The sequence below is a fragment of the Rhincodon typus genome, chromosome 20, assembly GCF_021869965.1.
Source record: "Rhincodon typus isolate 14 chromosome 20, sRhiTyp1.1, whole genome shotgun sequence".
Lineage (NCBI taxonomy): Eukaryota > Metazoa > Chordata > Chondrichthyes > Orectolobiformes > Rhincodontidae > Rhincodon > Rhincodon typus.
Window position 1 is genome coordinate 33,685,158 of NC_063351.1, and position 11,486 is coordinate 33,696,643.

An 11,486-nucleotide genomic window follows, 5' to 3' on the forward strand; every position below is an offset into this window, starting at 1 on the left:
TATTTTCAAATTTGCTGATGTGGCTCCAAACTGGATGGGAATGTAAGTGATAAGGATGATACAAGGAGGCTTCAAGTGTACTTGGTTAAGTGAATGGGCTGGAACACAGCTGATGAAATTTACATGTGAATAAGTGTGAAATTATTCACTTTTGTAGAAAAAAATTGAAAAGCAGTATTTTTTTTTTAAATGGCGAGAGGTTGGGAAGTGCAGGTGTCCAAAGGGACCTGGATGTCCCTTGTTCAAAAGTCATCTAAGGTTAGCATAAAGGGCTGGCAGCAATTAGGAAGACAAATGGTACACTGACCTTTATCTCAAGGACGTTTCAGAACATAAGTAAAGAGCCTTGGCGAGAACTCACCTAGAGCACTGTGAACATCTTTAATCCCCACATCAAAGGAAGGATATGCTTATAAGAGACTCTGCAACACAGGCTCGTCAGACAGAACCATAGAATGGTTACACTACAGTGACAGGCCATTCAACCCATCATGTCTGAATCAGCTGAACAGAACAGTCCATCCTGGTCATACTTTCCAACACTTGGTTTGTAGCCTTGCAAGTTATAGTGGTTCAAGTGCTGTTACAGATTGATTTAACTGAGCTCAGAGTTTCTACCTTGTTATGGATCAGGCCAAATTCCACGCCCCTCCCCCCCAAAACATTAAAAAGATAGCCTAGACCTCAACATTTTCTTATTTTTAAAGGCTAGAGTAAGGTGTTGTGTTCCGGATGCAATTCGATTGGTCAAACTAACAGACTTGAAGTAAAACACACTTTATTCTTATTCTATAGTTAAAATACAAACAAAAGAAAGAGTAATTGGAATAACTGTATTGGAAAACTTGACAGAATAATAGATCATTTAACTACTAAACAGTAACTGTTCCACTATAGTAACATCCCAGAAACACACCCTTAGCAAATTCAGTAAAATAGATTGCCTCACATGCAATTCTCCAGTTCAGGAAGAAAGAACATCAAGAAAACTCTCAGAGACAGAGACAGAGACAGAACTCAAGTGTTTTACTGTAGCAGGGAGAGATGTATAGCAGCTTCCACATCCAGCTTCAAGACCCCAGCAACTACTGAAAGCTAAAACTAAAATCCTGGGTTCTATGGGAGCTTGACCCATCCATTCTTGCTGCTTCTATGGTTCCAACGAAAAATAAATCCAAGGCCTCACCAGCTGTTTACTTTATTGGCTTGGAAAAGATTTCTCGGTATCTCTGTCTCAACCTCTCTTCATTAAAAAAACAGAAAAAAATACACATCTTAAAGCCATTGTATTATCACAACTTCAACCACCAAACTGGGCTGTGAACTCCAGACACCCATCACTCTGTGATTGAAAATATTTTCCTAATGTTCCCTATCTCCGTCTCTAATCTTTCTACCAATCACCTAAATCTGTGTCTCTGGTAACCGATCTCCCCGCTAGGGGAAACAGCTCTTCCCTGAACACTATCCAAATCTCTCATCATTTTGTACATCTGAAATAAGACACTCCTCAGCCTATTCAGTCCTAAGGAAAACAATCGTACCCTATCTAATATTTCCTCATTGTTGAAATTTCAAGCCCTTAAAACATTCTTGTAAATCTTCTCTATGCTTTTGATAGAGCAATTATGCCCTTCCTGTAATGTAGTTACCAGACCTGTACACAAAATTCCAGCTGTGATGTAAACAGTGTCTTATACAGTTCTAGCATTGCATTCTTGTTTTCATATACTGCATCTTGCCCAATGAAGGAATGCATCTCATGTGGTTTAAAAAAAGGCACATTATCTATCTGCTATTTCACAGACCTGTAGACATACACTACAAGGGCTTTAATTTCCTCTGCCCTTCTCATTATTTTCCCATTTGTTGTATAATCCCTTTTCTTGTTTGGCCTTCCCAAATACAAAATATTGCATTTCTCTGAGTTGAATTCTTATTTCCCCACTTTTACACATCATCAACCAAACCATTGATATCATCTTGCAGTGGATAGCCACCCTCTTCACTACTAATTTTTGCGTTATTTGAATATCTCCAAAATATGCCTCCCACATTTAAGTGTAAATCATTAACATAGGCCACAAACAACAGGGGACCCAACACCAAGCCCTGTGTAATGCCATGTGAAACAGCATTCCATTTGCAAAATCATCCATCAACCATTATGCTTTTGTCCTGTAATTGAGCCAATTTTGAATTCAACTCACCACATTCCCCTGTATCCCATGGACATTAACTTTTCCGACTATGAGACTATGTGAAAACAACACTCCTTATTATTCACAGATTCACTACCATCGGCCCTAAACCCTATCTTTTTCTTTCCCATCGTGGTATCCAGTTCTTTGTAGTGGATAGGAGATTTACACTGTAGAGACATCAGAGTTTTTGTTATCCATGGGAGGACTGTGCCTTCATCCCCACATTAATGAGGATTTGTTGTAGACAACATCCACTACTCTACTCTCATTAATCTTCCTTGTCACTTCCCCAAGAAAATCAATTCGATTAATAAGCCAAGACCATCTCTTAATAAACCCACGCTGACTATCCCTGATAAATCTGTGACTTTCGAAGTAACGGTTAATCCTATTTCTCAATATTGATTCCAGTAATTGATACATTTCTAGCAACTGCCTGCCTGTCACTTGATGTCATTGGGATGGTGGCATTGAGAGAGAGATGATCAGCAATGATCTAATTGAATGATAGCACAGAATTGATGGGCTATTTTTTTCCTCATTCATGGGATGAGTGCATCACTGGCTAGACCAGGATTTATTACCCATCTCTAATCGCCCAGAATGCAATTAAGAGTCAACCACAATGCTGTGGGTCTGGACTACACAAGTAGACCAGACCAAGAAAGAATGACAGTTTCCTTCCTTAAAAAGGTCATTAGTGAACCAGATGGGTTTTTCGACAATGGTTGTCATTGGACTCTTAATACCAGATTTTTATTGAATTCAAATTTCATCATCCATCGTGGTAAGATTCGAATCTGGGTGCCCAGAGCATTACCTAGGTCTCTGGACTAACAGTCCAGCGATAATACCACAAGGCCATCACCTACCCTACTGAATGGGACTAATCTTGCTCCTATGTTCTTTTAGTACCTAAATAAGAAATATGTATTAAAATCTATTTTCCTTGCTATTCAACCCCAGCATCAATAAGCCTGTGATTACGCATATAAAAAGAACTCACATCTGAAAAGTTGGCCAATCCTGGACAGAACCTAGATTCAAGTAGAGTTGATGATATGAAAGTCTCCTCTTTCTTGTGAGCTGCTATTAACAGTACTAATCCTGCTTGTGGTAAGTTAATGCCATAAAACAATTCACACTTCAGGAAACCTGGATATGAAGCAAAACAAGAATGGCATTGAAACAGAAAGGTTTACTGAAGTCTGCTAAGGTACTGTCTTGGGGTGGCGCAAAAGTGAGCCTTAATTTGCATCTGATCATGACATATTTGGTTTGAAAGGGTCAATGTTGACACTGTGTGACAGAAGCAGGTAGATATTTAAACTCCCAGCAGCACGATTTCTTATCTTGATTGAACTAAATATTCTTTACTTAAATATTTTGAAAGGAATGACACCTTACCTTGCAGGTACATTTCTTCCCCTTCTGTAAACATCTGGTTGCATTTGCTGCATCGTGCACAACTCGGATGATAATGTTTGTCTCCTGCCTAGATCCAAACAAAAAATGCTTGTCAACAATCATGTTTGAGAAACAGCAAAGGACAAGCCTTACAATTGCACTGGACAAAACAAGGTTTCATACTTGGAAATGTTATAGTGTGAAATCTCACACTTTGATACAATGAGCTAGCTATTCAAGGAAGAATGAATTTGCTTCTCCTAGACTTAGACACCATTCTGTAACTGAAATCACATTACAAACAGCAAGCAGCCGGTGATGCAACACCCTGCCTGTTCTACTAATTTGTAGCATTCAAACAGACAATGTACTTGCAACTAAAAAAAGAACATACTTGCAACTACAATCTTTTGGAATTCTTCCAGGTCTCAGCTTCATGTAACTATGAATGACAATAAGCTTAAAAGTGAATTCTCAGTGTGCGTCCTGACAGGGTTTGTTGCCCTAGAAATCGTGAGATGACGAATAATTTTCAGACATAAGCCAAGCTGCAATCAGTTACAGTAACAAGTGAAATCTGTTTTTGATTGTTTAGAGCAGACATAATGAGCAATACAGGACATGCCACATGAATTGAGGATGTGGATTAAACAAAAACAATTTTCAGGAGCAAGATGGTACATGTAGAGCTAACTAGGAGTTTAACAAGTTATCATTTTAAAAGTTGATAAATCCAGGAACCTTTTTGATACAGCATGTTAATGTGGTTTTGATAACAAGTCAATGACTGAAACATTGGATGAGATTTTTCGAGCCTTATGCAGGCTTGAAGGTGGGGCTCTGGGAAAACAGGAAGGTAGAAAAGCAGGTCGGCACCCTTGTGCATCCCCAGTGTGGGGGATCATTCCCAGGAGTTGGCTGAGAAGTCAGTCTGCTTGGTACACAGAGGTGGGCAGCCCTCTGAATGGGAGACCACACCTGTGCTTAGTAAAACAGTGATCCTAGAGGTGAACAATTACATTACATGGACGATTGCTCAGCTGGCGTCACTGGTGCGGAGGGCACATTCAGGATCCTATTTGAATGTGGCATTGGGATCCAGAAGTGCTTAAGAAAATCCAGTCCATCAAATATTCACAACTCTCTCGCTCGCTCTCTCTCTACCCACAGATGTGTCAGACTTGCTGGGAGTTTCTAGTATTTTCCATTTTTATTTCAACATCTTAGTATTTCACCATCTTAGTATTTCACCCTTGAGAATATATAAGTTGATGGCGGCATTATGTTACGTATTCAGGCAGGCTCCTGGTTCAATCTTTGATCTGTGCTAAATTGCTTTATGCCACTACGGTAATAACTGAATTGTTGCAATGGATATCATTGTCTTGGCTGGTGAAGGACGCTAAGCCAGACCTCTTAATGTTGATCCCTATCCAATAATATCCGGTCATGCCTACTCATGTGTGCTTGACTGGTTGGATCAGGAATGTATTTGGCTGCAATGTTTTTTGATAATACCCACTACCCATTCTCAAATGTGAAGACGGAGCCCTGTGCAGAGCCACAGAATCAGAACACAGTACCTTCAGGTGAAAAGAGAGACACCTGACAATGAAAGAAATTACCCACTCTGTGTAGTGAAGCCCCGCCAGTAAGTAATGTGGCACTGAGCCAAAGCAAACCCGTGATTGATAAACTGGATGAAAGTCGCGGCAGTGAGGCAATCATGTCACGTGCTACACACATTTGCTGACAGCAAACTGTGCAGGTGTTCAGGGAGGGGCTGATGTCTGTTCACTCCACCTGTGTTTAAATTTCTGGTCTTGTCTGGGGTGGGGCAGGGATTATTAGGAACAAGGCAACAGTAATTGAAATACTTTCAGAAACAACAAACATATTTACCAAAGTATTGGTGGTAAAATACTACTTTTACACTCTTCCATGAATATACCCTACGCCTCTGACTACGGAAATATTTGCAGTCATGTGCCGTATATAAGTCACTTTCTCAACAGACTGAAGGTGCTTTCTTGGTACCGCCTTCTAATTATTGGTCCTACCTAACGCATCTACTGTTGGTGATAATATAGACTCCGGAGATGATTTACATGTTTTCCACATTTGTCTCTATCACATATTTACAAAGGTGACTAATGCCTTTTACTGTCTACATTTTATTTGACCCCATCTCTCTCTCTTTCTCATTCCTGAAAATCTACTTTATCAGCTAAGCTTTTGATCACCCGATTCACGTTTCTTCCTTTGGAACAGTGCCTATTCACATTGTTTCTCCATGAGACAGGTAAGTCATTTTCCTGCATTCAAGACAGATTGTCAGAAGAACATGTAGAATGGATACAATCGAAACTTGACTGTAAACTAAATGCAAGATTACAAAGGAAGGTGTTACACGACAGCGAAGGATTGAAATGCGTCGAAACTACGAAAACGAGTTTCAACAGGTCCATCAATGCCCTGTTAACCTCAGGTTGTAATAAATGAGAAACACTGGTTTCTTGTTTTCCTACATTACAGCAGCAACGACACTGTAAGAGAACTCAATTGGCTATGAATGGCTTGGAATGTCATAAGGTTATGAGAAATGCTATTGGAATATGTATTTGTTCCATCTTTCACAGGGAAGTATTACGCCCAATGTACATTAAGATATTGCACAATGACAGCGCACAGAATCTCAAATACTGAACTGATGACACAAGTGAACACTTACAAAATCCTAATAGGATTGCACAGTCAACATGGATTTCTGAAGGGGCAATGATAAATGATGAATCAGTTAGAGTATTCTGAAGTTGTACTTAGCACAGTATATTAAGGGGAGCCTACTGGATATACTACATTTGGATTTTCAATAAGGTTCCCAGAAGAGGTTAGTAACACACTATTGGGATTCATGGGATTAAAGGTAAATATATTAACATGGATTATGAATTGATTATTAGACAGAAATCAGAGGGTGGGAATAAGTAGGTCATTTTCAAGCCGCCAGACTGTAACTAATGAAAGTACCAAAAGGGTCGGTCCTTAGGCTTCAGCTATTTGCAACAAATCAATTTCGCTGTCCAGAACTCAGGTCACAATCTCAGATTAAGGCACACACCATTTAAAGCAGAAGAAGGAAAAGTTTACGACAGTAAATTGACAAATTTTTAATCACTTGGGATTAAATTTGATATACATCTCAGAAATTGGCCATTCAGCCCAACCAGTCCATGCTGGTGGTTATGTTCCACTAGAGCCACACCCACAACTTCTCTCAGCTAAATCCTCCAAATATTCTCTTCTCCCTCATATGCTTTATCAATTTATCAACTTCACTTCCAATTACTATCCTGCTGTCACCTTCACCTGGTCCATGTCCAACTCCTCCCTTCCCTTCCTCAACATCAGTTTCTGGGGATAGGCTGGCCACCACTATACACTACATACCCACTGACTTTCTCCTGTAACTCCTCTCACTTTCTTTAAGTCAAAAGGTGTGGCCATGGCAAGCACGCACCCTGTAAAGGCCCTTAGGAATATTGGAGACAACAAGGTGCAGGGCTGGATGAACACAGCAGGCCAAGCAGCATCATAGGAGCAGAGAGGCTGACGTTTCGGGCCTAGACCCTTCATCAGAAAAGGGAGAGTTGCAGTGGGAGAGAGATCCCTTGAGGTTTGTCCGGAGGGAGGAGGGTAACTTCTTCAGGTTAGGCATCCTTAGAAGAATTTTGTGTTTCAGTGAGATTACCTCTCATTCTACTAAACACTAGGAAATATAGGTCTGATGTACCTACATAGGCCCCAGTTGTACCTGTCTCTGTGGGGTCCATGGGATATCCCTTGTTCAAATCTTACTCAGGTTCCTCTCCACAACTCTTTCTCTGGGACATTGATTACATCATCAGTAATGCTTCCCCCTCTCCTTCAGAATTAGAAAAAATTATCAGTTTCGCTTCCAATCTCTGTCCTGCCCTCACCTTCACCTGGTCCATATCTGACTCTTCCCTTCCCTTCATCAACATCTGTTTCCAATTCTGGGGATAGGCTAGCTACTGATATACACTACAAACCCACCAAGTTCCACAGTTATTTATATATCCATCCTCACACCTTGATTCCTGCAAGGATTCCATCCCATTTTCCCAGTTTCTCCATCCCTTGTATGCTTGTCTAGTTTCTCCTAAATCCATCAATACTATTTCTCTTCAACCACTCCTTGTGGGGGTGAGTTCCACTTTCTCACCATTTTTTGGGTGAAGAAGTTTCTTCTGAATTCCCTATTGGATATCTTAGTGACTATCTTACATTGATAGCATCTAGTTATGTCTTTCCCCACTAAATGAAACTCTCTGCATCTGTTTATCTGAACCCTTCATGATTTTAAAGTCGTCTGTTAGGTCACCCCAGTCTTCTTTCTTCAAGAGAAAAGACAACCAGTCTGTCAATCCTTTACTGATAGCAATGTGAGTCTTTTCACTGATTAATTGATTGATTTATTGTCACGTGTACCAAAATACAGTGAAAAGCTTTGTTTACGAGCAGTGCAGGCAGATCACATCAAGCAAAGGATGTACAGATCAAAAAAACTTAGAGTCATACAGGTTACATTGCAATTTACATTATTTGAAGCTACAGCCCCTTCAACAGTCCAATAACGGCCAGAAAGAAGCTATTCCTGAACCTACTCGTGCGTGTGTTCAGGCTTCTGTATCTTCTGCCTGATGGAAGAGGTTGTAGGACGTCATTACCAGGGTATAATGGGACTTTGATGATGTTGGCTGTGTAAATGGAATCCATGGATGGAAGGTTGGCTTCTGTGATGGTCTGGTAGTGGCTGTACACACCATCTTCTGCAGTTCTTTACGGTCCTGGGCACAGTAGTTGCCATACCAGACCGTTATGCACCTGGACAGTATGCTTTCAATGGTGCATCTATAGAAGTTGGTGAGGGACCTTATGGACATGCCACATTTCCTGAGCCTGAAGAGGAAGAGGCATTGTTATGCCTTCCTGACTGTCACATTTACGTGGGAAGTCCAGGACAGGTCGTCGGTTAATGTCACTCTGAGGAACTTGATGCTCTTCACTTTCTCAACCTCAGTTGTTGATGTAGCTGGGGATGTGTTCTCCTCCTTTCTTTCTGAAGTCAATGATCAGTTCTTTAGTTTTGCCGAACTTGAGAGGCAGATTGTTTTCATTGCACCACGTTACCTGGCCCTCTATCTCCCTTCTGTGGTTTGGCTTATCGTTGTTAGATATCTGTCCCACTACAGTGGTGTCGTCTGCAAAGTTGTAGATGGAGTTCATTTGGAATTTGGCAACACAGTCATAGGTGTATAGGGAATACAGTAGAGGGTTGAGGATGCATCCTTGGGGGGAGGGGGCAGTATTGAGTGTTATTGTGGAGGAGGTGCAGTTACCTATCTTCACTGATTGCAATCTGTGGGTCAGAAAGCTGAGGATCCAGTTGCAGAGGACGGAGCCGAGACCAAGGTCACGCAGTTCTGAGATCAGTCTGGAGGGGTTAATGGTGCTGAAGGCGGAGCTGTAGTCAATGAGCAGGAGTCTGACATAGGTGTCTTTGTTGTCCAGATATTCCAGGGATGTGTGCAGGACTAGGGAAATGGCGTCCCCTAAGGACCTGTTATGTCGGTAGGCAAATTGTAGGGGATCGAGGCAGTTTGGGAGATTGGAGTTGACATATGCCATGACCAGCCTCATGATTATTGAAGTCAGAGCTATTGGGCAGTAGTAATTAAGGCACACTGCATGTATTTTCTTGGGTCTGCACAGTCTCCTCTTTACAAATATGGCACCAAAACTACATATTTTTAAGTATGGCCTGGACAAGGTTTGATATATCTTTAGCATTAACTTCCCTATGTTTCAATTCTAACTCTCTGGGAATAAAGCCCAGTGATCAGTTTGCTTCCTTTTTAGATGGTCTTGCTAACTGGATGCTGAGGGAATCCAGAGATGTGGGAAACATGCGGGTAGCTAGAACTGACATAGAATTGATCTTATTGCATGTTGGAGAAGTTGGAAGGGTTGAATAGCCTGGTCCTATTCCTATTTTATGTTCTCATGTTCTTATGATGACTAAAGCATCACACTTTCACTACGACCCTTGGGCCATGACCACCTGCAAACCAATTTTGTGTTACTCATTTCTCGAAGCGCAGTGTTTTTGTGTTGAAAGCTCAATTGTGCAGCAGACAGTGGACTCATAGCATCAGCTGCTAAAAACTGAACGGACCACAGAAGTTCAGAGAACCAAAACTCAACTGCAGCCTGTCATTGGTAAACTATCAGATCACACTACCTTTCAGTAGGAGCCAACAAAGCAATTTTATGAAATTTTATCTTCTGGATGTAGTAAAACTTCCACTAAAACCAGGCAATGTCCATTATGAAAGAGAAGTCTGAAATAAGGGTCTTTCCTGCATTAAGGATACTATGATTATTAATCAAACCCAAACGTACAATTAAATGTTCTCACTGATAAATGCTTTAAAATACTTTATAAAGAAATAAAATGCCTGAGCCAGCTAAGGTTGTTGCTTTGGAAACAGTTCAGCTGATTGCATCACTTGTGTCTTTAAACTTAGAAAATGTAATAACAGTGTAAAGGCGTCAGCTCTCATTAAAGCAAAGTTTGCTGGCATCAGGCGTGTCTGTGCTTGTTCACACACTTAACAATGTATCATATTCTCAGAGCTATGAGAAATCTTCCTGTAGCTTTTCCTCTTCATTGCATTTGATGCAGGCCACTTTAATCTGCAGCAATCAGCACCTAAGAAGAACTTCCATTCAGCGTGCACAAAAGTATTCATTTAATCTGTTCACTTAGACAAGGAAGCACAAAAAGGTAACGTGAAATCTTTAGTCAGTTTATTCTTCTAAATCAGCCATATCACAACATGGGTACATAATCAAAACATCGAAGATTCCTGTCCACCAAGTGATAGAAATGCACATTACCCTTGACAGCTCTTCGTCTAGACAGATATATTAGAAGAGCTTGATTCAGCAGCTTGTAAAACACATGGTAGATGCAGACTGCTATCGACTAGCTTTTGTTTTACTATCCATGCCACTTAATTACAAACACCTAATGAAATTTGATCACCAATATATCCTTGCAACCCCACAGTTAACATTTAAGCTCAGATTCAAGATCAGATATCCCACCTTTGCCCCACTTGCCTTTGCTGTGAGTGAACACTGCTGCTCTCCCATTGGTAATCTCGATAAACGACTTCAGGACTATCTAGTCACATGACTGAGGACAAGCCAGCCTTGAAGCTTGTTTATCCACTTTTTCCAGCATTGTCAGAGTTCTATTCACACTGTATACTGTAGGTGTTGCCCCTACTATGCTAATGACTTTAATCCAATTGTGGAAACAATTATATTCCCCAGAATCACAGATCTGTCATGTGCCTGAATATTGAATCCGAGCACCTGCCTGGTAGGTTGACATTTTTGTCAACTTAAATTAAACATTGAAGTAAAGAGTAACCAATGTGCAAATATGTTTATAAAAGTCATTTCACTCTTCCATTGTTGTAATTTACCGATTCACTCACAATGAGTGTCTACAGATTGAATTGGGTTCACATACTGTCTACTTCACATTACCCTAAGGTATTCATAAACATGGTCATTGGGGAAGATAATGGAGGGTAGCTTTCAGCAATGGAACATGCCATTTCCATCCAGGTAGATTTGGCCATCAGCACAATAAAACTTAAATTTAAATCTAACTCAAATCTTCTTCAATGGGAAGTTCTGTCCATTTTCGATCAGATGGTGAGATGAAGCAAGTGTTTGGCCAAGTATTTCTCCATGAGATACAGCCTGGAAGGATAG

General features: G+C 40.6%; 1 protein-coding gene across 1 annotated transcript in view; it reads right to left on the bottom strand.

Annotated features, from left to right (window-relative positions):
• LOC109928131 (actin-binding LIM protein 1) overlaps positions 1-11,486 on the bottom strand; it is a 233,631-nt gene that overhangs the window by 80,147 nt on the left and 141,998 nt on the right. The window contains exons 6-7 of the mRNA XM_048609205.1: positions 10,806-10,860; positions 3,612-3,699 (exon numbers count right to left, since the gene is read on the bottom strand). Coding sequence (XP_048465162.1) covers positions 3,612-3,699; positions 10,806-10,860 — 143 coding nt within the window. The remainder of the gene's footprint in view (positions 1-3,611; positions 3,700-10,805; positions 10,861-11,486) is intronic.